The 26529-nt window shown below is 43.2% G+C and overlaps 1 protein-coding gene across 1 annotated transcript in view; it reads left to right on the top strand.

The window, feature by feature from the left end:
* The window catches only part of LOC115342340 (myosin-13), a 33851-nt gene extending 11540 nt beyond the window's left edge, over nt 1–22311 (top strand). Inside the window, 24 exon segments of the mRNA XM_030016477.2 lie at nt 1438–1555; nt 3018–3141; nt 3998–4134; nt 5445–5700; nt 7582–7824; nt 9439–9615; nt 10276–10421; nt 10508–10598; nt 11387–11776; nt 11869–11995; nt 12413–12531; nt 13236–13432; nt 13950–14133; nt 15037–15202; nt 15989–16113; nt 17569–17877; nt 17964–18167; nt 18252–18377; nt 19541–19711; nt 21274–21378; nt 21458–21553; nt 21995–22216; nt 22218–22262; nt 22264–22311. Of these exon segments, the coding sequence (XP_029872337.2) occupies nt 1438–1555; nt 3018–3141; nt 3998–4134; nt 5445–5700; nt 7582–7824; nt 9439–9615; nt 10276–10421; nt 10508–10598; nt 11387–11776; nt 11869–11995; nt 12413–12531; nt 13236–13432; nt 13950–14133; nt 15037–15202; nt 15989–16113; nt 17569–17877; nt 17964–18167; nt 18252–18377; nt 19541–19711; nt 21274–21378; nt 21458–21553; nt 21995–22216; nt 22218–22262; nt 22264–22296 (3911 nt within the window). The 3' untranslated portion in view covers nt 22297–22311.
* Nucleotides 22312–26529: the final 4218 nt, after the last annotated feature.

Below are 26529 nucleotides of genomic sequence, written 5' to 3'. Positions count from 1 at the left end.
TGGATGTAATAGGAATACCAGGAAACAGGAGCTTAGCATCTGTTTAATCTGCTCAGGAAACAAAAGACCAATTTCAGAATGTTTCTTACCTCTCTTGTTTATGCGTCTCCATGTAACCCTGAAGACCACAAGCAGGATTTAAGCAACACACATATGTATGAAATTCACATTTCAGCTATTCATCTAAACTCCTTTTATATTCAGTGGAGAGAAGCTGGCATTTTAAGGTATGACTCATCTGGCCCCTTTTATACATCTATCTTAGGATGAGATGAATCACATTCTAGAAGAAACTGTTTCACGCCACTGACTATAAATGAAGCCCAAATGGAAGTGTCCAACAATTCATATCCTAAAGTGAAGAAAGAGGAATCCCACTGGGGTCTTGACAGTCGAGAAGGTGTAAAGGGGGAATTAAGGAAACCTACTAAAATAGAAAAGCATATCTGAATGAATGATTTTGCCAGATATGGCTGTCATTTTAATGTTCAGTTGGTTGCTTTGACAGAGGTGACTCAGAAGGAATCTTGACTTTTGCCTTCTAAGAAAAAGAAAAGTAGCACTGTGTGAGCGAAATTAAGGATGGTGAAGTGAAGGAAGAGAAACTGGACATCTTCTGATTCTTATCTGGTTTTAGGCTGCTTATGCTCAACTTTTCTAACAATTCCTTTGGGTACACCTTTATTGATTACACTGAAAAGATAAAGTTAAGGGTATGGGCCATTCTGTACTAATTAATGTCTCTAACAGCTGGTGGAAATTTCTGCATGACGAAGTGGTTCCAAGGGGGTTTTATTCTGCCAGTTGTACTTTGTTTTTAATACTTGGACATAAGACTTAGAAATACAGTTGATTATTATCCAATAGATATTTTAGGAGGAGAAAGATAATTCTTCCAATTTCAATCAACTGTCCTCTACAGGCAGACTGAGAGCTTTAAGCAACCTCCTTATCTACTCCTGTGTTGGAATCTATTTAGCTATCAAATCTAACCAAATTTGAGTATAGTCAATGCTTGCATGGCAGATTCAAGGTAAAATCTTACATAATGTGTAGAGCTGATTGTCTACATGGTACTACACTCTACATTGTGCCACCTCTACCTACATCCAGTGAGGATGCTGATGCTGTTGAAGATTTTTCAGCTTGTGTCCTAAAGCACCCTCTTGCCATTTTTGAGTAATGTGGCCTTATGCCTTTTGGCCATCGGTGATTCACAAGCAGTGCCAGCCCTAGCATTCTTAGTAAAAGCTCAGCTCACTGAAGCAGCTCTCTTCAACTTGTATGAATTGAAGGAATGTTCTGTCTTCATTTCCTGCATCTTTAATCAAGAGCTGGTTGAATTTTATCCAAAAAAGGGAGGTCATTCTGAATGCTAATACATACGAACATTCTTTGGAAGAAAAGGAGAATCATGATGGATGTATTTTGTTTAAGGTGAAATGGACCATTATTTGGTGATGCATCAGCTGCGGTGCAATGGAGTTCTAGAAGGCATCCGAATTTGCAGAAAGGGGTTTCCAAGCAGAATCCTTTATGCAGACTTTAAGCAACGGTAGGTCTTCAGTTATTACTGTCTGTTAAGATAAGGCCTCACTCAGTAAACCCACAACTCGGGTGACAAGTCTGATGACACCGTGGAGAGACACCCCCTGAATCAGACTAGATTAGTGGCTTTTGAGGGAACCAAGTCATTAATACTGTCTTAGGTCACTCCAGTCTTTCCCTCTTTAATCTGACCATAGATTTCTTGATTAACCAGAACTAGTATCATTTCTAAACTGTAGTCAACGCCTGATGATTTAAAGAGAAGCAAAATGCTTGTAGTGTAATGAATTGTGACATTATAGACTGCTCTTTGTAGGTGTCCCAGAGCATAGATACAAAAACAATACACATCATCACAGCCTCCTTACAGTGCACTGACTAAGCATTCAAAAACCCAAGGCTCTGCCAGTGCTCTGTCACTGGCCTGCATCCTATGCCTTGTTTTCCTCTTCATTAAAACAGAGACAATTAAACTGATTCATGTGAGCTCAGTTGCTATAAAGTGCTGAATTGGAACTGGCTGCTGTTATAAATAAATGTAACAGTAGCATCTTCCATGCGGAACTGGTGTGAAAAGGACCCAAGACATCTCTGAAAATGCCCTGCAACCTGATGTTCAGTAAGGCATTAGCTGGTCTCAGTTGTCAAATCATAATTTGATGTGACAGGTGAAGGAATCTATCCATAATGGCCCTGGTCCAGAACCACAAAGTGCTTTATAGTTCAAAGGAAATGTGCTGAAGTTCAGGAGGAACTACAATGGAGGCCTAAAATAGAGAATAAATTCACTGCACCATTATCACTGTCTTGATTTTACATATTCTCTTTCAAGGTAGACTTGAGAATAAGAAGTGCTCCAGTGTACAGTCACAGATCCTCATTGATGTATCTGAAGAAACTCCTTTAGAAGGATTAGGTGACCCTGTCCATGACACAGGATTACCTTAATCATTAAGTTACCTTGCAAAATGCTAAGACTGCTGTTAGCATTTACAGAATAATACCATGCCATTTTTAGTCCAAACTCAAGGATTCAGTGGTACAACTTGCAGAGACTGAGAGCTGTACAAGACCTGTATTCCCTTTGGAATATAGCTGATTTTTGTTAGTAGTTTTAATTAATCCTCAACTTTAATTTGAGTAGCATTCCTCTGATTAATGAAACAAGAGAAGATGTTGACATGTTCTCACTATGTTCTTCCTAATTCCTGGACCTGCAGACACTCTTAAGTATGCACATTAATTTTGTATGTAACAACATACTGTGTTGTTACACAGCCAACAGATTACTCTGAAGAGTAGACATGTCCCCTTGTCATCACATTCTGTTCAGCCAAGACTGCCTAGATTTCAGATGGCATATTCAGCCACTTTCAGATAGCTCAGCTTCCATGTATTTTATGATATATGATGGATCCTATTTTCCTCACCCTGTTTGCAACCAGTCCTTGCAACCTGTCTTACCACAGGTACAAGATTCTTAATGCCTCAGCCATTCCAGAAGGCCAATTCATTGACAGCAAAAAGGCTTCGGAAAAGCTTCTTTCCTCCATTGATGTTGACCACAACCAATACAGATTTGGCCACACCAAGGTAAAGCCCTTGTGGAAGAGTGGGTATAATTAATGGCAAAAAATTTCGTTTGTTGAAAGTATTTCTTGCGTATGAAATCAGCCTTCAGGATGATTAGAAACAAAGAACACCACTATCAAGAAGGAGTACAGAAAACTTGTCTGGTTCTGGGGGTAAGTGTGAGGGGTAGCACTCAGCCCTGGGAACACCACACTACCAGAGTGACACAGCGTGGCTGCAGCTAGAACTAGTGCTGCCCCTTTCTCCTGCCAGTTGAACTCATTTATATCAGTGCATGTTAGACAACCTCAGACAAGTTTGGACAGTCAGACTCTTCAGGGGATTTAGGCACACACACAAGTCTATCTTCCATATCCAAAGCAGTGTTAGGTGGGACACTGATTGTCTGATCAGCACAACCAAGACAGTACTATTTCTGGACAAAACCCCAATTGCCTACACTACTGAACACACATCACCATGTATGCTTCTCAAGCCATCTCTAGGTCAGTTTACAGAGCAAATCTTGAGCCTGACATAGAAGGGTAGAGTACAGTGAAGAGGCAGAGTAGGATATAGTACTAAGTTAAAAGTTAACTCTTTGTTTTAATAACTACTGATGAGCTAGATCTTCCCCAGCCTACGCTGGAGCAGGCATCAAATAACACTGCAATAATGTGATTAGATCATACATAGAGTGACTTGTCATGAATCATAGGAACACTGAGGATATGAATACTGACACAAAATTTCTCTAGCTGTTAAACCTTTACTCTGCAGGCATTTTCCAAAACTGCTTTGTACTACCCTGCATCAGCTGCCAATAGTTGTGTACCTGCCTAAGCCTCAAACCATCTGACCCTCTTTTATGTTCTAGGTGTTCTTCAAGGCAGGTCTCCTGGGACTCCTAGAAGAGATGAGAGATGAGAAGCTTGTGAGCCTCATCACTCATACACAAGCTATGTGCAGAGGGTACCTCATGAGAACTGAATTTAAAAAGATGAATGAAAGAAGGTAATATAAGAAAATACTAACAATCATACTGTGTCAGACCAAAAGTCCAGCAATGCAGTACTCTGTCTCAGGCAAAAAACTGTCCTTGGGAAAGACCCTTAGAAAGACTAGGGGAAACAGAGCAAGTACAAACTAATAGTTTCCTTGTTACAGCTTCCCAAATTCTGGCAATGGCTATTTAGCAATTGGACCATGCAGATGGACCATGATATTTAGTATTTAACAGTGAACCTTTTCTCCAGGAATGCACTTATCATTTTCAACTTTTAAAGAAGCCTGTGACGGAGATAGCCAACTGAAAAAGTGCTAAGGTTTGTCTGTTTTGGACATGTTGTCTGATAACTTCATTGGATCACACTAGTTTTGTAAGGAATGGCATATAATCACTCTTTACTCTCCTCTTTAATTTTCTTTTGTGACTACATCATCTAAAATGAACAATTCTAGCTTGTACAGAGAAGGTACTCCATACTTTCGACAATCCCATATACCTTTCCCGTTTCAGCTCTCTCCCTTTGAGATGGGATGAATCATACAAAATTTAGAGTGTAGGAGTGGCAGGACTGGGCGAGCTAAGCAAACTTTCTCAAATGTTGTTGACAAGTGAAGGGTTTAGGGGGAGCAAGGATTGCATAAATGTATAGGATGCTCTGCCAACCAGCTGCTTTTATTTGTAATACTCTGCAGTATATATTTAGCTCAGGGGCTTCCTGAGCCAGGGATAGTTTCTAAGTATTCAATAACTCTTCCTGGATTTCTCTGCAAGGAATTATCTAATCTCCCCTTCAACTATGGGCACCAACAACATCCTTTTACATTCAATACCATAAAAAATTTCATTTTTGTTTTCAGCTTCTGTCTTAATAATTTCTAATATGGTATTTGCTAGTTTGAGTGACCCAAAAAGCATCAAGCTGCTGTTTCCACAATTGACAGTAACTCTCAGATTTGTAATCTCAGCAGCAACACTTCAAGGAGGTCAGTTTTTACTCTGGTATTCACCTGAGCACTTGCACTTTCTTTGAGACTGAGGGAACTCTCAGAGATTCCCAGGCAACATGCCAGAGAAGTTTGTCTGTTTTGGAGTATTTCTCCCTCTTATATTCAGACATAGTTATTGTTCATGCTACTGAACCAACCATTCAGCAATCAAGGGCCTAGAAATGACCAATAGAAGCAAGGGAGGTGAGAAAAAAGTCTCATGCAGAAGTTCCTCAAGGAAAATGCTGCTGCTGTATGGCAAATAATCAGAGTCTGTTTCCAACCCAAGTCTCACCAGCCTCATAAACTGTGTTTTCATGTGTTTTCAGAGAATCCATTTATATCATCCAATACAATGTTAGAGCATTCATGAATGTCAAGCACTGGCCCTGGATGAAGCTGTACTTCAAGATGAAGCCCTTGCTGAAGAGTGCAGAATCTGAGAAGGAGATAGCCAACATGAAGGAGGAGTTTGAGAAGACCAAGGAAGAGCTTGCAAAGTCTGAGGCAAAAAGGAAAGAGCTGGAGGAGAAAATGGTGACCCTGTTGCAAGAGAAAAATGACTTGCAGCTTCAGGTTCAATCTGTGAGTAACCTCCATTTTCAGATTCACCCCACTTCCTCTTATTCTGCTGCTCTTTCCCTTCTCTTTTCCATTGACCTTCATAAACAGACATGTAACAGGGCCAGATTTTCCACTGCTTTGTATCTGGTCTTATCATTTACACCTAAGCAAAGTGAGTACAAAGCACATATAAAACATTACCACCAGCAGGCATACAAGAAATTCTGACTGAGCTCACATGTAAACCCACTTCACTATTAAGCAATCATCAGTGGAAGAATCAGATGTTCCACAGTATATACAATGTGCTCCTAACAATGGTATCTGATTCTGGATGAAATACAGGCTGTGTCCACATCTGCTGACCATTATAATACGGAGCAAGGGCAGGGGTGCTTTTCTGTTAGAGACAGGACTGAAACTGTGGAACAAAGACTGATGCTTTTCTCTGGAATACTGCTGAGCAGAGACTGAAATTGCACAAGACATGAATACTGTCAGGTTTTAAAAGGTAGTAAGATACTACATGGCCAAGGGAAGTCTGGTACAAGTGGACCTGTCACTTGTTTCCACGTGCTTTCGAACCATTTAGGTTTCAACAAGAATCCTGTATTGTTTCAAGCACTGAGTCTGTAACTGCATGCTGAAGATCAGATTCATTACCTGAATCCTTTTTCAGAACTTCAACTTAACCTCAGTTTTCTGAGTTTCTTTGTACCCTTCTTGGTATTTAATGCTCTGTTCTTCAGAACTCACCTACTTTACAACCATATGGGACTTCACTTTAACCCCTTCATGGATGGTAAGCCAAAAAAACCCAAGAAGCCCAGGTTTAACTAGGTTAACTAACTTCCAGGTTAGGATGCCTTTCAAAACACTTACAATTCAGATTTTAGAACATAAAAGAACTTCTAAGGTATGATCATTGCCCTCAAGTGTGTCGTCTGACTCTTTCTCAACTCTCATTTTCTCAGTGTTTCAGTATTGGAGGAGTCCTTCCTGTCTTCTTGCTAAGTCCCATTTTCCTGGGGGAATTTCTATCAACCCTGCTTGAAATATTCTTCAAGCACCATCTTCTCCAAGTTTGTCCTCAGAAGATACACATTCACTAGCCATGATTTTCAGTTCATTATGGGTTTCAGTCAGAATCTGAGAGAGAATTAAACATACCATCTTCTGTTACTGCAGTTATGGCTTTCAGCCATAACTCTTCTGGGAGGCAACAGATACCTTTTCTGGTATTCTGCGTAGAATACCTCATAGAAGCATTAATTTAGACAAAATGTTATCTGTTAATCATGTGTCTCGAAATGTTAGTTATAGTAAAAGTTGCAGGCTACAGTTTAGGTCAAGCTTGACCCTGTCTTGGCTGACTGAGAGGTTAGAGAATGATGGGAGCAAGGTTAGCCTCATGTGAATAAAGTGGGAGAAGTTTGTGGGGAGACAGTCTGACCTGTGTCATTAGAGTTGGAGGAGCTTATTAAAGAAAGAACCATCCAACGCTCTACGAAAGAAGACTTTGAATTGCTATATATTTTACAAATCCACATCTAAGATCATGCTTCCTTGAAACCCAGTTTGCTACCCACCTATTTATCTCATTGATTCCTTGCAGGCTCCTTGTTATGACTGAACTGTGTGACTCTGTTGCATGGTATTGTAGTCAAACCATCTAACCAGCTGAAAGGAAGAGTCTCTACCATAGGATTATGGCCCACTTTACTAGCCATAACTGAGCAGGACAATTTCCTCATGATTGAATCGTGTGTGTTACTGTGATTTGCATAGGAAATTCTACCCTGACTTGTGTAATCAATTTCCTGGACATGGCGCTTGAACAACAGATGTTGCCTTTTGTCTTTTTTATGATAAATATAACGTGTCTTCAATATGTTCTGACAGGAAAGTGAAAATCTAGCTGATGCTGAAGAGAGATGTGAAGGACTCATCAAAAGTAAAATCCAGCTGGAAGCTAAAATTAAAGAACTAAGTGAAAGAATGGAGGATGAAGAGGAGACAAATGCTGAACTGACAGCAAAGAAGAGGAAACTTGAGGATGAGTGCTCTGAGCTGAAGAAAGATATTGATGATCTTGAACTGACTCTGGCCAAAGTGGAAAAGGAGAAGCATGCAACAGAGAATAAGGTGACAGAGGAATCAGGGAATTATTCTTCCCCAGATAGTTTTCCCAGACAGTTTTCAGTTTTGTGGAAAGTTGTGGTCATTCCTAAGTGCTCTGAATGGAAGTGATACGTGCCCAAGGCATAGGAGAGATGTATTGCCACTTAATCACCTGTGACAGAAAATTTTCTGTTAAAATTACAACTTGCTCTTAGGAAAAATGTATTTTCTGTGACAGTTCAAGAAGAGTTAAGAAGTTGTTATGGTGCTTGATGAGAATTTCCATATTTGGCTATTTGCAGTCATAAGGAACCAGTATATTTGTGTCTCCTGTGGATAATGGAGGACTAGTATGCTTGTGAGTAGCTCAGCACAGAACGGCTATGCTGGTCCTTTCTCACATGCATTGAGGAGAACTGATTTTGCAGATGTCAAATGTTTTCTTCTAATTCTCTTATACTTATGAAGCCCAGGTCTCAGCTAGGATGGACATCATTTCCTTCCATTGACTTGATGATATGATAGGAGTTCTTCCTGACTTCTAAGGTTCAGACTGTCAGTGTAGCAAGGAGGGTCTGTATCAGGTGGTCATTAACTCATTTATCTCCCAGTAAAAGCACATGTCTCTTCATGTACATCTCAACAATCTATGTGAAGAGACAGAATTGAGATATATATGTTAGAATTCAAAAGCCCACATCTGTGGTGACAGTGTTCGGTTCTGCTGTGGAAACAATATTAGCAGAGATGTAATTACAACCTTGAGGTTCCCTTCACTGCCATCACTGAGAAAATACTGGATCCTAATTTTGCAATTACTGATACGTTGGACATTCCTACACTAATGCTTAGAGGAAATCTAGCTCGTGCCAGGTATTAGGATGAGGGAGTGTCTTATCAGATATCAGGACCATATAGCTAAAGCACTTAGCAGAGTGGACTTCCCTTATCCCTGCTGTCAGGCTTTCCCATCCAAATGAGACAAACAGGAAGCAAGGTTCAGGCAGGCTAATGCACAGTGCCTGATGCGTCTGAGATAAGGTTGCTGATGTGCAATGCTCCATTGAAGTACAAGGAATAAGTTTCCAAGGTAAAGCTAGCAGCCCAGTTAGAAGCTCCTGCCCTAAATTCATGAACACTGTTCCAAGGGCATAAGGTTCTTTGTCATATTACCATATTCCTTTCACTTTTATGGAAAATTTAACGTATCTTTGGCTATGCTTGGCACAAAGAACCTCACTTGCTGAGAATTTACAGCTGTTCACCTAGCAAATATATCACATGCAGGAAATAAAACATTTTTTGAGCAAAAGCAACTCAGAGACCTTTTGTAAATCCCAGTGGGAAAAGCTTGCAGAGGCAAGTGAAGATCTAGCTCATGTTCCACTACAGAATTCAGCAGGATAGGGCTGGCAGTCAAAAACAACTAAAGCAAGAATTCCTACCATTGCAGGACCAGAGAGGTGTGACTGTCAGGCATGACACTTGTTGCTACCCTCATCATGAATGACACAGACCTTCTGTGGAGAGCATTTTGACCACATCCATGCAAGATTTTGCAAGGGTGCACTCACTGTGTTCTCAGTCTGTCATTTCTCAAGGCACCCACTCATAGTATGGATGCTGGCTGTCTAACAGGTTAAGAATCTTACTGAAGAGATGGCAGCTTTGGATGAAAATATTTCTAAACTCACTAAGGATAAAAAGGCCCTCCAGGAAGCCCACCAGCAGACACTGGATGACTTGCAAGTTGAGGAAGACAAAGTCAGCACACTCACCAAAACCAAGACCAAACTGGAGCAGCAAGTAGACGATGTAAGAAAAAGTTTTTGGGTTGTGTAGGTGGATGCTCTGATGGATTAGAAGAGACTAGAAATCTGTAGCTGGGAGTATAAGCAACACCTAAAGCAGCCAAGCCAGCTCTAATAATTTCAGCTAATAAATCACTGCCAGTTGTGAGGGTATTGTGAAATCCAGTACATCTTTCATCTTTCCCTGCCTATTTAAACTATGTTCATCACTGGGTATTTCAGCACTGTAGACTTTTGTGCCCCATTTTAACCAATTAGCTGGAGCAGTATATCTGTGGCAGTCTGAAGTCTGCTGCTGAGTTATTTGTGCTCTCTTACTGTGCAGTGTGGCTATACTCCAGGAAGTTATGAACACTGGGAATTTGTCAATACTTGGCAGTCTATATGCTAGGAACTGCAGCCACTGGAAAATTTTCATTTCTGTATTTTTCAAAAACTTGCATTTCAACTGTGCACAGCCAAGCTGTGGACAGCTTAGTATCTGAAACCAAACCATAATGGCAGCGCTGATCTTGCAGCAAGAGTGTAGCACAGGTGGAGATGAGAAGTACATACAGGATCTGATTGTATGATGAACAGATTTTCTCTGTTCATCAATTTCCAACCCTAGTTAGATTTTTAAATCAAGAATAGTTATTTTCAAAGTATGTTTTATGTGTTTTAGCTTGAAGGATCTCTGGAACAAGAGAAGAAACTGCGAATGGACCTTGAGAGAGCTAAGAGGAAACTGGAGGGAGATCTGAAAATGTCTCAGGATTCTATCATAGATCTGGAAAATGATAAGCAACAGATGGATGACAGGCTAAAGAAGTATTGTACTGACTTTTTATGCTCTGAATTCTAAAATTCAGATTTTATCTTAACCGTATTGAATTTGCATTCTCGTTCTTTAACAGAAAGGATTTTGAAATTAGCCAGTTGCAAAGTAAAATTGAAGATGAGCAGGCTCAAAGTTCTCAGCTGCAAAAGAAAATTAAGGAGCTTCAGGTAAAGTCTAAGAGTTACTGATATTTTTAGTAGCCGAGCACAAGTTCCTTAGAATTAATTGATATTTATTCTTAGACAGTTCTACAAAAATATTTTTCTACACATGAATAAAACAATTAACATGGACTCTGGGTGCTGTTCCCATCTCAAGGCACTTTTACAAAAACTCTGGCCTCTAATCATATATAACAATGTAAGAAATTTCTTAAGTCAAGCTTGTGGCAGGCTTTGAAAATGGATCAGATACTGAGTTACAACAGTAGTGAAGCCACTGAGAATTACTTTTCTAAGAAAACAATAAAATGTGGCATAATCTGTCATGATCAGGACAGAGATCACCTTCTAAATGCAAGGCCAGAAAGACAGGTCTCTTCAGTGCTATTATCCCATGGTTGTTCATCTCAAGGTTCCTTCCATCTTGTTTGCTGATGGAGAGAGGACACTGCTTTGTTTTGGCCTGACCTTTGGGAAATTACTAAGAAACTCGCATTCCTTTACATTTTCCAGTGACACATCCCCTATTTCTTCACAAAAGTGCAATACCAGATCCTTCATAACATAATAAATCCATTCTGAGCTATAACATGAAATGAAATACCAGATTTTACATTCACTGTTGTTCCAAAACTGAATATTGCATGTCATAGGACAAAATTCAGTGAAATTTCTAGTGGTGCGTCACGCTTTATGCTGATATAAAGGGATGTGAATGTTCGCTCCTTATGCCTTAATGATAATTTCAGATCTGTCTATTCACAAGTCCTCATTTAACCAATTAACTTTCACAGGCTCGAATAGAGGAATTGGAGGAAGAAATGGAAGCTGAACGTGCAATCCGTGCAAAAACTGAAAAGCAGCGAGTTGACCTTTCCAGGGAGCTAGAGGAGATCAGCGAGCGCCTGGAAGAAGCAGGAGGGGCTACCGCAGCTCAGATTGAGATGAACAAGAAGCGTGAGGCAGAATTTCAGAAGATGCGCCGTGACCTCGAAGAGGCCACGCTGCAGCACGAAGCCACAGCTGCCGCCCTGCGGAAGAAGCACGCGGACAGCACAGCTGAGCTTGGGGAGCAGATCGACAACCTGCAACGAGTGAAGCAGAAGCTGGAGAAGGAGAAGAGTGAGCTGAAGATGGAGATTGACGACTTGGCCAGTAACATGGAGTCTGTCTCCAAAGCCAAGGTTGCTGCACAGGAAGAAACATTTCTCATCACTACCATTGTTCTTCTGAACAATTAGATGAGCTGAAGGATATGCTTTCTATCTCTTAACAGAGCAATCTGGAAAAGATGTGCCGAGCTCTCGAAGACCAGTTCAGTGAAGTCAGAACCAAAGATGATGAACATTTGCGACTAATTAATGATCTGAACATGCAGAAAACACGTCTACAGACTGAGAATGGTGTGTCCCCAGACGAAATGTAATAGTCCTGTGCCAAGTACTTAAATATGCTGTCTGAATGCCTGTGTATTTTGTAATATATTCATCACTGGGTGATCTGAACAAAACTCTGATGGTAGAATTTCCTCCTGGTGGCAGTCATAGAAACTCCACCCAAGGAACCATAAAACCAAACCAAAAGAAGCACTGTCAATCAAAATGAATGTGTGAATTTGTGGTTAGTTCATCCCCTTTCCTTTGATGTCAGCACAACATTTCTCTTTGATAGCTTTTTCCTACTGGTGGGAATAAAATTGATACTTTCCCTTCATTTTACCACATTATATCTTGTAATCACTTTCCATATGGCTAGCTCTTCTCATTCATATGTTTTACATTTTGTATCTCTGTCTAAAAAAACAAATGTTTTCTCGATAGGTGAACTTACTCGGCAACTGGAGGAGAAGGAGTCCCTGATTTCTCAGTTGACTCGAGGCAAACATGCTTTCACTCAGCAGACTGAAGAGCTGAAGAGGCAACTAGAGGAAGAAAATAAGGTGACTTGTTTTAATTCAGACCAACAAATTGTAAAATAAATCCATGAGGTAAAACAATAAATGAGATTTCTCCTCAGAGAAAGGTGGAGACATCAGAGCAGTGAAACTTTGGAACTTTGCCTTGGAGTATAACACAGAGAAGAGACATTAGAAATGAAATAAGGAAGACAGTTTAAGTGCTTCTCACCATGCTTTCTGAAGTTCAAAAACATGAGAGATGTGAATGAAAATAGCTCTGTGTGCATACCTTTCTGTTACAGGAAACCCCTGAGGCAAAGAAACAGTAGCAGCCAAAAAAAGGAAAGAGAAGAATGCAGGCGTACCTAGGGTTAGATATGACAAAACAGTTTAAAGTTTTTTCCACCTTCAGATAAACATCAAACTCTACGTGAAAAGCTTACGGGGAAACTTCTTGAGTGATAATTCCCACCTTGTCTGTTGCTGGATTTGTCTTTGTCTGAATCACTTGGTGCAGATATGTTTGAGAGGCAGCATCCCAGACAAGATGGACAAGCGCCTGATCTTCTTTAACAACATCAAGTCTGAAACACAGAGCCCCTAATGTTATTCACTTTGCCCCTTCTGTTACTCTAGAAACTGTTGCACATGGGCAGTGAGATGTAAAGTTTTTATAAAAATACAGAAAAAAAATCCAGTCCCAAATTGTTAATGTTTTGACAATTTGTATAATTTTAACTACCAAGGCCAAGAACGCCCTGGCCCACGCCTTGCAGTCTGCTCGCCACGACTGTGACCTGCTCCGGGAACAATATGAGGAGGAGCAGGAAGCCAAGAGTGAGCTGCAGCGTGCCCTGTCCAAGGCCAACAGTGAAGTGGCCCAGTGGAGAACCAAATACGAGACAGACGCTATTCAGCGCACGGAGGAGCTGGAGGAGGCCAAGTACGTGGAGGGATGGTCTGGAGCAAGTAGAAGGATATTTAAGTATAAATGTGAAAAGGAACTGGAGGAAACCAGAATATGCTTGTAGTGGGAATATGCAGAGCAGTGTGCTTTGTAATGTGTTAGGAGTGAAAAGGGGAGTGAGTAGAGGCTTAAAGGTGGAGAAGGAGTAGAGGCTTGGGAGTGTCTAAGGAAAGGAGAATTCCAGTGCATCAACTATAGAGTTAATCATAACAGTTGAAAAATCACATTCTTTACACTGCCAATATTGAAAATGTGTTTCTGGTTCCTCTCCACATTGGTGTAGTCTACCCCTTGAGTAAGTATTCTCCCAGCCTATGCACGACTCCAGCATGCTGTGTCATCCCAAGCTCCTATCAATGCCCTCTGTTCACACCATCATAGCTTTCCATGTTGCCCTCTCTGCCTATCTCTCCCATGCTAAACTCCCTTCCTGTCCATCTTCTGAGAATGTCAGAATTTTCTTTCTCTCAGTGCTGATTGTCTCATCCTGCAGAAAGAAGCTTGCTCAGCGCCTGCAGGAGTCAGAGGAGCAGATTGAGGCTGTCAACTCAAAGTGTGCTTCACTGGAGAAGACAAAGCAGAGGCTGCAGGGGGAAGTAGATGACCTCATGAGTGACATGGAGAGGTCGAATGCAGCCTGTGCAGCATTTGATAAAAAGCAGAAGAATTTTGACAAGGTTCATTCACAGAGCCTGCCAGATCTGAACATCATTAGACATTTTATAGGCCAGGCCAAATTCTGAAATTATGAAAGTTCTGCACTCACAGTAAGATAAATTACATTTTATCCAAAGCAAAGCTATGGTAAGGAGCATAGAATGGGACATATAGTAATGATAATGTATCAGTGTGAGTAACCCAAAATGACCACAGCAAACAGTAAAGTAGCTTTCTGATAGTTTTAAAAAGCATGAAGTCTTCGCAAGGGAGATTGGGAGGATTCATATCTAGTCTTTGATCAAGCAGACTGAGCAAGTATTCACATTCAAGCTAACAAGCCCTGACTTTCACCTGATGCTAGTCTGCCAGCCTTGTATTCAGGTTAGGCAAAGCCTCAGACTCCTTTACACAGTTCCAGCCTTCACTGCCTTTAATAACATTTAAAAGAATCAACACTGTTTGACCAAGTGATGTTGCACAGCCCTGTGCCTTGGCCCAGCCTTTTGTGAGTGGATTTGGTGAATGTGCTAAAAAAGATGCCCTGCAGGACTGTGGTGTCAAACTCAGGAGACAATCAGTAGAACATCATCTTTCTTGGTGGGCTGAGTGCAAGACCACTGGCTCCTGCAATAATAAAAAGGCTCACACAGCCTCATTCAGACTAACCACATTGTGTCCAGGCTGGTGTCAAGCCAAACTCCTGCCTGAGAGCTTGGGGAATGCACTAGTGCTGGCTGAAGAGGATAATTTAAGTAGCTTCCACCAAAACAGCCAGAGTATGTATCACAGTGAATCGATTGTCACAGGCAGAGAACAGTCCAAAGCAAAAGATTATAAGACAGGCCATGCCTCTTGGGTTCTTGTCCTGTAAACGTGCAAAGACAGCAGAATGGGTCATTCTTATGCTCCTGTCACTCCAGGTCCTGTCTGAATGGAAGCAGAAGTACCAGGAGAGTCAGGCTGAGCTGGAAGCTGCCCAGAAGGAGTCCCGCTCTCTTAGCACTGAGATCTTCCGCATGAAGAATGCCTATGAAGAAATGCTTGACCAGGCTGAGACTATCAGACGGGAGAACAAGAACCTCCAGCGTGAGTTCAGATCTCTATCAGCTGGGATCTACCATGAGTCCTAAAATTCTTCCATGTTTCTGGGCTACCAGAGCCCTGTCTCTTCCCAGAGTTTTGTTCTTTATGATTTTCCCACAAAGCTCAGGTTAGGTGACTTTCTTTCCTGTTCAGCTGATCTCAAAGTCACCTGTAAGCATATGTCTACAGCTCATTACATTATCCTATTTCCTCATGGTATTCTGCCTCCTTCACACCATTACAATTCCATTCATGGACAGGGACCAAATTAATTGAATGGACAGAAATTATGATGAAACCAGATACTCATTTTTTTCAGATTACTTCAGTCACTGCCATTAGAGAAAATCTGAAGGGCTGTTGTCTATGTCCTTGTAGAGAACCATGCAGCTGTGGCATAAGGGATTGGCATTTAATAAGCAAACTAACTGTATAAAGGAAACACAACTCAGTTCCTTTTTGTGAGCTGAATGATCCCTGGGGAGTATCTGGGGATAAAGAGAGCAATCAAACAGGACTGTCTCTGGAGATGTAATTTCACTATCCAGAGGAAGTTGACATTATTCTCTGAGCTAACTCCAGTTGGTCCCTCTCATTTTCACTGCACACTGAACTGGAAATATCAGGTAATCAGAAATAAAGACTGCACATGAGACAAGACCTATTATTTCTCCTCACTGCTGCATCACATTAGACCATTATCTCTTCCGTCATTCCCATTGCCAAACAGCAATTGCAGGTGCCATAGACAACATTATTTGAGTTGAGTGTGTGTTTTCTGTGTTGCAGAGGAAATTTCTGATCTGACTGAACTGATTGCTGAATCTGGAAAAGCTAAACATGGACTGGAGAAAGCAAAGAAGCAAATTGAGCAAGAAAAGTGTGACCTTCAAGCAGCATTAGAAGAAGCAGAGGCAAGTATCCTCAATAAGGGGGCTTGTTTTTACAGAGATCATGAATGGAGAAAATTTGGAGATTATATTCTCAGTCTTTCTTACTGTCTTCGGCTATCCCTCAGCTCTTCATAACTTTAAATCTTACTTTTTTCCCAATCCATGCCAGATTGCAGCTCCTTCAGTTCCCGCTTGTCTGGGTTCTGCCTTTTGTTCCCTGTCTGCCCTGACTGTATCTTGGAAAAGTTTTTATTACTTCTGTATGACCATATCTGATTCTCCACAAAATGTCTTTGAGAGCATTTCATGGTCTACCTAGGGCATAGCTTAAACACAGAGACACAGAATTAACTTAGGTTGGAAAGGATCTCTAGAGGTCTTTAGTCCAACCTCCTGCTCAAAGCAGGGCTAACTTTAAAGTTACATTAGGTTGCTCAAAGCCTTGTCTAATTGGTCTTTATAATTTCCAAGGATGGAGATTTCATAGTATTGCTAGACAACCTTTTCCCGTGTGGCATCATTCTCATGGGAAAACATTTTTATCCTTATATGCAGTCAGGATTTCCCTTGTATCAACTTTTGAATGTTGCCTTTTGTCTTTCTGCTGTCCACCACCAAGAAAAGCCTCACCTTGTTTTCTCTATAACTCCCCTCAGGCAGAAAAAGAAGTAAAAAACAACTGACACATCTCTAATCTTTAGATCTCACTAGATGGGCAGTCAGTAGAAGCAAGACTTATAGTGGCCATGCAAATTCATCTGCTCTAATTTATGCATCTAAATATCATCAGTCAAATCCTGAATTAGTCGCCATAGACTCATTCTAGAATCAAAAAGGAGAAATAGCCATCTCTGGAGGGTCTGTTCTTAAAAGGGATGCTAGGGCTACATCAACTGTTCCATTCTCTGGATGTGCTTATTTCTGTCCACTGGTTGTAAAGACTCAGACTTTTAACTCCTAGACATCTGAAGCTAGATGATACGAGTATCAGAGGAAAAAGTCTGTATGGGAGGGGAACATGCCCACACAGTCACTGGGGTGGGACTAAGTGCAGAGCCCCTAAGCAGAATTCAGCATGGAGATGCAAGAGAAGGCAAGCTTCTGAGCATGAGGATTGGCTGTCCTATCTTATGTTTTCACATTTTTTTTGTTACCTCTGCAGTGTCATTTGTTTATCATTTGTTTATCATTTGTTATCTCTGCAGTGTCAACATAGCCCTCAGTGCCCAGACCTTGTGGTATTGGAGGCATTTTCCTAAGGAGTCTTATTCCTAAATTACTGATTAATACCCAGCTGAGGTATAATGCCTTATGTATGGGAATAGCAGTCAGCTTTTTCAGTGCTAGGCCTTTTCTAAAGGTCCGCATTAAGGCAAATATATCTGCATTACTGGCTGCAAAATGTCAAAATTCTGCAGGGGCATTTCCCAGTAATGGTCACTACAGAGACAAATGATATTATTTCAACCCTGCCAGGGCTCTTTAGAGCATGAAGAGGGAAAAATCTTACGTGTTCAGCTGGAGCTGAACCAGGTGAAGTCAGATGTTGATAGAAGGAGTGCAGAGAAAGATGAGGAAATTCACCAGCTTAAGAGGAATCACCAGAGGATATTAGAGTCTATGCAGACCACGCTGGATGCTGAGATCAGAAGCAGAAATGATGCTTTGAGGCTGAAAAAGAAGATGGAGGGAGATCTGAATGACATGGAAATACAGTTGAGCCATGCCAACTGTCAGGTAGCAGAGACACAGAAGCACCTCAAAGCCGTGCAAGGGCAACTCAAGGTAGGAACCACAAGTGCTACCGTCCTACAGGTCTTTGCCACTCACTCTGCTTGCCTCCGAGTCTCATGGTGCTTTCACCTTCAAAGGATTCCCAGCTCCATCTGGATGATGCTTTGAGAGAGAGTGATGACCTGAAGGAGCAGCTTGCTATGGTAGAGCGTAGGAACAATCTGATGACAACAGAAATGGAGGAGATACGAGCTGCTATGGAGCAGACAGAGCGAGCCCGGAAAGTTTCTGAGCAGGAGCTGATGGATGCCAGTGAGCGAGTGCAGCTTCTTCATTCTCAGGTATTTGATATCTCTTTTACAATAGGCATGTGGGAGTGGCATGAAATGGGGTGGGAATGACCTGTCTTCGGACTGCCCCAACAGAACACAAGCCTCCTCAACACGAAGAAGAGACTGGAAGTGGACATTACTCACTTACAGAATGAGGTCGAAGACAGCATTCAGGAAGCCAGAAATGCAGAGGAGAAAGCAAAGAAAGCTATCACAGATGTGAGTCTTCTTACTTGCCTCTTTTCCATTTTATACTACTGCAGTCACTTTTACACTTTAGAAAGGCAGCAATCGGGTGGAGGAGAACCAGTTCTTCAACAGAAAATATCAGTGACACACAATCCCTTCCACATGGGCCTCACACAGCCTCTGCCCTATTGCTTGCCATGGGAGACCCCTTCAGTCTAGGTCCTCTACTCATGTTCTGCTAGCAGTCTGTATTGAAGAGGCATTCTGTCTCTCCTTCCTGATACCCACATTCACTTTGGCTTCCAGAATAAACATAATAGACAAGATAAAACAAATGTTGGCAACATTGTAATAGGAAAAGAGTAGTCTGAACCAAGTCCTGTTTAGACACAGCACAGAAGAACAGAAATTAAGACTAAAATCGTACGTGCTTCTTTACAAATGCTACACATGTAAGAAATAAAAAGAGAGAATAGAAATGTTTCATTTAAACAAGGCTACAGTTCCACAGCATCAGAAGAAACAAATCTTAGGACTATCTAGGAGAGGTATATGAAAATGAAACAGAAAGTGGTTACACTATTGCATCAAGTCATGGTGCACCTGGGCCTGAACTGCTGTGTCTGGTTCTGGTTGCCCACCAGCAGCAGTGATGCAGGTTCCCCTCCGCCCTCTCTGCCCTGTCACGTTGGTGACAGCTATCCATCCTCGGTCCTGAAGATCTCAGCACGCACAAGCTTTTCATTCTAGTTTGAGATACTCAGGGTCATTTCATCAGCAAAAACTGCCTAGGTGTCTGACTCCTCAGCAAATTTAGGCAACAAATGGACAGATATTAAAAATCATTTGGGAACCCAGAGATGCAGAGTGCTAGCTGGTAATACTTCAAGATGCCCTTAATTTCCACTGACTCCTAAAAAATGAAACTTTGGTACTGAGTCATTTGCATGATTTAATTATTTTTTTCTTGTCATCAACCCTGCCCGTTCCCCAAGGCAGAGTAGTTTTAGAAATACAGATACTGAGAAACAGTGATCCTCTTTATATGACAAACCCTTAGCACAGCCATGGGCACTGAGTGAGCATGTGGAGAGCCATACACCAACGTGAAGCTGGGCATTGCTCCTAGGGAGAACACAGAACTGCCAGGGATGGGGAGGCATGTTCATAACATAACTATGCACTACAACCAGGCAGCCATGATGGCAGAAGAGCTGAAGAAGGAGCAGGACACCAGCGCCCACCTGGAGAGGATGAAGAGGAATCTGGAACAGACGGTGAAGGACCTGCAGCACCGTCTGGATGAAGCCGAGCAGCTGGCACTGAAGGGTGGAAAGAAGCAACTCCAGAAATTAGAGGCGAGGGTATGGTGAAGACTAGAGTAGGCTAAGGTCATGTTCCTGAGTGGGCCCTTGGTTGCTGGAACCTCTTGGGAAGGTTACAACAGGGACAACCCCAGGTATCTCCAGCAGGTGTGATGAGAGTTACACTGAGTAGTCAAACATTGCACTGTGGGTGAGGAATTTGAGAATGACCTCATAAAAACTGAGTGGGCAAAAATGGTGGCAGATGAACCTCAGGGTAGACATACATGCTAACTTATCTAGGGAAAAATAATTTAAAACATGCTTACTTGGGGATGAACTTGGAACTGGCAATTACAGCTCAGCCAGGAGATCTCAGTCTCATCCATGACAGGCCTCAGAAACTGTTCAATGTGCAGTAGAAACAAAAACAGAAGGGAGAAAAAATTTTGGGCTTCATTAGGAAAGGCACTGAGAACAAGACAGATAGCATCACTTGCCACTATATTAAATGTACCACGTGCAGTTCTGGTCTCTGCAACTCAAGAAGGACCTGACAGTTAGAGAAGCATCCAGGGAATGGCAACTGAGTGGATGGAACCTTATGAGGTGAGACAAACAAGGCTAGGACTCTTCTGTTTGGAGAGGAGATGGCTGAGGGGGATGTAATCAGAGTTTATAGAATCATGACAGCAGTGTCCAAGATGTATTCTGAATGGTTATTCATCAAAATGCATAATATGAGAAGTAAGGACACACGATACAGATCAGGACATCTTCACCTGGAGTTCAGTTTAAAAGAATTAAAAGGAAGTACTTTATGGAGTGGGCAGTGAAATTCTGGAACTTGCTGCTGTGGGAGGCTGTAGAGGCAGCTGGTAGAAAGTTCAAAAAGGGATTAGAAATCATCAGGTTTGTAGACATACTTAAAGGAACAGGCATAGATATGCCACCTTACACCTCTAATCTAATGACTGTGGAAGCTGGACAAGTGTGAGGGGATTATATAGCGGCCAGGTTTCCATGCTGTCCCTAAATGGTATATGCCGCTGCCACTCCCAGAGGCAGAGCATTGAGCTAGATGGACCATTTGCCTGACCCACTTATTGTGCTCTTCAACTGTTCCAAAATACAGCACAACTGACTGGGAATTAGGTGTTCTTGGCTTTGAAAGGAAATATCGACACAGAAATAAACACATTGGTGTCCAGGTTTGACTTATATACACTGGGACTATTCATGAGGATGAGCTGGATTTGAAGATACAAATGAAAGAGATTTTCCCCATTTACCTGGTGAACATTGACAGAACCCTCCCTTCCCTGTTTCAATTTCCTCTTCTCTGACAGCTTTAAGCCTGATTTTGATTATAAATGCCCCAGGTATGCACAGCTAAGTTCTGTCCATAAATAACTATGGATTCACACACTATGTCACTACTAATATAGCACAGTGAGTAGTTTTTAGCTAGTCTAGCCCCAAGAAGCAGCTGCAGGAAGATGCCCTGCACTGCCACTTTCTCTGCAGCTTTAGTCCGCAGAACCCTGGTTCCCAGGATCCTAGAGCAGGATCAGCAGCCATTTTTGGCAGCTTGCTGTCTTCACCATGATATTGTGTTTCAGATTAATGAGTTAGAAAATGAGCTTGATGCTGAGCAGAAACGAGGAATAGAGTCACTGAAAGGTGCTCGCAAGTATGAACGAAGGCTGAAGGAGCTCACTTACCAGGTATTTCAAATCTTCTGCCCTCTTACATGCATCACCTCAGTCCATCTTCCAAGGCTGACTTGATTTTCACTTCCCACAGTCTGAAGAGGATAAGAAAAATATTCTCCGGCTCCAGGACCTGGTGGACAAGCTGCAGTTAAAAGTGAAAGCATATAAGAAACAGGCTGAGGAAGCTGTGAGTGCACAACTCTTTAAATTTTTGTGGGCCCTGGGTGGAGAATTCCAAAAGGTCTGGGCTCCCAAGTTCATTAAAATAAGCAAATACTCCGTTTGATAGGGCAGCTATGGCCACTGCCTTTGAATATTCCTTACCTCATAAAGACTTACAGCTCACAACAGAGCAGGCACAGCTGTAATTATCCAGGAGTTGTTGCACTTCTGGAGCCACACGAGCCAATTTTCCCTGCTGGAACTGAACAGGACTTATTGTTCTGTCACCAGCTGAGTGCTCATGTTATTGACAGTACTAGATAGAGTGTTGGCAATGCAGGGATGTAGCTGTGAGGCTAACTAGTAGGTGATGTTACTGTGGCGCAGCCATAGGTTGTTCGGTTAATGGTAAGAAGGCAATGTCAGTTTGTGTCCATGCCACTGATGGCACTTGCATGACTTTCAGGAAGAACAGGCAAACACTAATCTCTCACGATGCCGCAAGACCCAGCACGAGCTGGAAGAGGCTGAAGAACGAGCTGATATTGCTGAATGTCAGGTTAACAAGTTACGAGCCAAAAGTCGTGATACTGGAGGACAGGTGAGTTAGAGGGCTGCAGAGAAGGACCATTCCTATGCAGGAAGTGCCACAAAGATCTCTGCCCAAAGACCTGGCAGCCACAGCTGTATTCCTCCCACTCTTGCACTGGAGTGTCCTCATAAAACACGGCCAGAAATTGGCACTTATTCAAAACCAGTGGGTTTTGAAAGTCCTTTTGATGCCTCCCAAGAGACAGACCAGACATGATCTAGTCTAAGAATCCAGGTCTTTCAGCAGAATTGGGAGATACGGGTTCTTTGCCAGTAGTATGGCATAATATTTGTAATAGCCACAGACCTGAAGCAACCCCACAAATAATTCAGTTGCTCTGATAACCTCTACATTATCTTCCTTTTTTTTATATTTAGAAATCAGAGGAATGAGGTCCCTGACCAGACCTGTGGCAGGCTCCCTTACAATATAGACTTCTCTGCATCCGACAGGCATATTCATTACTTGCTTCATGTAACAAGGTGTGCATGTAACTAATCTTTGACCTGGTCATATTTAGCCAACTCTAAGTAGAAGCTGTGAGAAATAAAAATAAACCTGGGCGATGCTCTGGTGACTGTAAGGACTATCAATTCATTATGAGACTGACAGTAAGCCTTTGTGAATGGATGTAGCAGGTACAGCAGCGGTTCCCCAAGTCCAGGATATGTCCTATGCAGGAAAAAGTGTTGCCAGAATAATGGGAGCACACTCCTCAGTGGTCCTCCATGGTTTCAACTTTCATGCTTGAGAGAAGCTAACAGCTAAATAGGAAAAAAATACAGAAAAGATCTCTATGTAAGGCTGTAACAACACCTGTGACTTGAACTGCTCTGTTCTTCTGCCTTTGCAGTCCATGGCATAACGCTGTGGGGACAGGGAGAGTGTCTCCTCCAGACAGCGCGTGTGGAGGGGGCTCTGCCACGAGTGGAAGGAATGGGTGGGGATCGGCACCCTACACTGCCTTCGTCCGTGTGCGCGCCCTGTGGGATGTGTTGTGTTTGTGGAAGGGAGGGAAAAGGAGGGCATCTGCTCCATGCGGGGGGGGGCGAATCTGCTCCATGCAGTGTGTGCGGAGGGGCTGTGCTCCATGTGGGGAGGGGGCTGCATCTGCTAATCCCCGCAGGCCGCGGCGCGGGATCGCCCGGCCCGCTCTGCCCCTCCGCCGACCCCCGAAGCCCCTCGGCCGCAAGGCGGCGGCGGGGCCTCCCGGAGGGCAGCGCTCGGGGCGGGGCCGCCGCCAGGGCGCGGGAGCCAGCCAGCGGCAGCCGTGCCTGCGCCCCGGCGCGGCGGCAGGGGGCGCTGCCGCGCCGCGGCGGGGACGGCGGCGGGGACGGCGGCGGGCGGGACCCGCCCTCCCCGGCGCGCGGCGGGGCCCGAGGGGCTGGAGGCGGCGGCGGTGGCGGCCTGAGGGCCGGAGCCGGCTCCGCTGAAAGCTGGGCCTGGCTACGGTGTTCGGGGCCCCCGACCGGGACCAGCAGCCCCATCCCGGAGCGGGGCCGGGAGCGGGGCCGGGGCCGAGCCCTCTGCCTGTCCCGGGGGACCCCTGCCCTGACGAGCTCTCTGCCAGCCCCAGGCTTCTCCCCTCTGAGACGCCGGGTTTTGGGCTCTTGCCCCCAAGTACCGCTCCGGGTCCCTGTGGTCCGGAGCCCTCCCTGGTGAACAGGGTCCTCGGATGCAAAGGGAGGGGATGCTCTGGCTGCGTTGCCCAGCACAGGGCGTTGCTGACCTGCTCGTCATTGTCCAAGTGAAAAACGGGACCGCTTCAAAAGCAAAAATGCTGTGGAGCACATTAACTCCTTCAGATTTTTCATTTTAAGATGCCTGGATGTTTGCTGTCTGCAGGAGCCGGACTTTGCCGGGTGGTCGTGTTCAGCCAGGCGGTCGTGTACAAGTGACAGCCAGTGGCTCTGGCTGTTTCTTCTGGCTGGTTTTTGTCTTCAGGCACAAGTGCCATCACCACCCCTTCCAAGGCTCCTGCCTTCTCCCGTTCAGCGCTTGGTGGCCTGCTGTTCATGTGCCCCAGATGCTCCTTCCGTCCATGTCATTCCTTTCCCCTCCCATGTATTCATCTGCGTCGATGGTTCTTAATACGTTGTGTTCCATTTGTCTTTCCGTCATCCTTCTCCTATGTTTTATACCTTGTCATCACTGCTGGCTGTAACCCATGTGTCTCCTGACTGGTCATCCTCCCATTCACATTCAGGGTCCTTGTGCCAGTCATAGCTCTCTAGTGTTTTGTCTGCTAATGCCCCATCAGATGGTGATCTTCCATCACTGCCAAGCTGACAAAAATCATCTTATTGTTTCTTTTCCCCATCTCCATGGCTACCTGCCATCACTGGCTTTAGCTTGCACGTTCTTCAGCATGGCATTTTCTGTTGTCAGAGATGGATGTGGACAACCCAGTCACAAACGCAGCAGTCTGTGACTTGGAACTGTCACTGTGTCCAACCCCCCCAAACTGGCAGGTCCTGCCCACACTCTCACATGACATGGTATGGTGTTCATTGCACAGCTGTGCACATTAGGACCACGTCTGCCCCAGCCAACAAACAGTGCTGTGATAAGCACAATGCTAGCAGACAGATCAGTAGATTAGCAGGGTTTATCCTTTTGTTAAGTGCAAACCTGTTCTCAATACTCTTATTTGTACATAAAGGAAGAAAAATTGAAAGAATGAGAAACAGGTCCTGCATGGGAGTTTTGTTCTGCAGGAGTGGCTTTTAAAGGCTATTTTTTCTTTAATATGATGATGGCTGCAAACATTTTTACAAAGCTGAAAGGCCTTTGTCTGAAAATTTCTTTCCACTCCCAGAAGCTTCTAGATGTGCTTTGTAGTTGTCATGAGATCTATAGAGCCCTCTGAGTCCTTTGCTTGTCCCAGTATACCGGGAAGGGAGAGGCAATGGAATGACCAGAAGCATGTGCATTACCCATGAGCCAGCACTGGCTTTTTCTTGGCATGCTGGCCAGCAGTAGGAAGGATCATTTTGTGTGATCACCTGTCTCTCCACGGGAGTATTTCAGTAAAGCAGCCTGTTAGGTGTTTAGGCCATACATTAGCATCACTGGATTCCTTTTGTGACCACAGAACGTGTCACCTTGCTCACTCAAGACAGGTCTGGGAGAGAGGCAGAAGAGACAGAGTGAAGGTTAAAGACTCAGTCCAAATCAATGCTGCTTGCCACCTCCACGCAGGGGCAGAGTGCACTGTCCAAGCTGATGGTTTGAACAATGCTCAGGCCAAAGGTTTGAGTTGCTCTTAGGCTGATGAAAAAAAAACAGGCCACGCCTTTAACTTAGCTATAAATGCGAAAATGACAGCAAACATCCATGTCATCTGCTCTTCAAAAATTGCTCACTGTTCAGCTAAGTATCTCCACAAAGAGAGAGCCTGAGAAGTCAGGAGAAAGGCATTGAACCTCCAGAGACTGGCAAGAACTTGAACACAGGTCTGTGCTGAGCAGTTCTAGTGGGCAACTCTAGACTATTCCCAGCTCAGAGATTTTTGTATTTCTGTATTTCTTTGCTTAGTTCTTGCCACTAAATTTATAAGATAGGCAGGTGCATATTAGCATTCTGAAGAAAAGCAGATGGTTTCTGGAAAATAGAAGAGGGACTGAGAGGACACCCTGCCCCCCCCCCCCCCCAAAAAAAAAAAAGCCCAGAAAGCTGGAAGGAAATTGAAATAGGATAACTGCTAGATTTTCAAAATAAAATGTATTTATTTCTTTAAGAACTAGAAATGTACTATTTTTCATTTAGTTGAACCAGAGGTAGCATGAGATATACTTAGGAAATAAAAAAGGACAGACTCTTTAATTTAGAACAGTAACAAATAAGCTTATTAAGAGAGCTGGAGCTATGTCATACCTCAGTGTATGCTAAGAATAACCCTTACTAGTTTGCCTACCTGTGAAGTCAGAAGGAGGATTAAAATGCTGATTTAAAAACACACCATGCACACACAAAGCTCATCCCTTCTAGGCACGGTGCCTGCTTCTCCTTTGAGGTCCTGGGGGAATGGATGGAAGTGGGATTCATTCCAGTGGCCTACAAGATTCTCTTTCAAGCCTGCAGGCCCTTTTGCTAGGAAAAGGGTGAATTGTGCTGAGAGTTACAGCCCCTTTGCTTATGTCTGTGACCAACATCAGACCTTGTACAGCTCTAAGAACTTTTTGCAGAAAACTGAGATTTCTCAGGTGTGAAACTGGGCTCCAATGTGCCACCATTGCTCCATAGTTGTTTTAGCAGACAGATTAAGCACGAGAGAACTCAGTGTTTGACGCTTTTTAATCATGTGATAAATTTGGTCTAATTTACCTCATACATTTGTTCTAATTCTATGAAATAATAAATCCTCTTTATATTTTCATCCTGGGACAAAACAACTCCATGCATCAGTG

This window comes from Aquila chrysaetos, chromosome 5, assembly GCF_900496995.4.
Source record: "Aquila chrysaetos chrysaetos chromosome 5, bAquChr1.4, whole genome shotgun sequence".
In the NCBI taxonomy this organism is placed as follows: Eukaryota; Metazoa; Chordata; class Aves; order Accipitriformes; family Accipitridae; genus Aquila; species Aquila chrysaetos.
The sequence above is the reverse complement of the archived record's forward strand: the minus strand, read 5'-3'. Positions and strand labels throughout refer to the sequence as shown.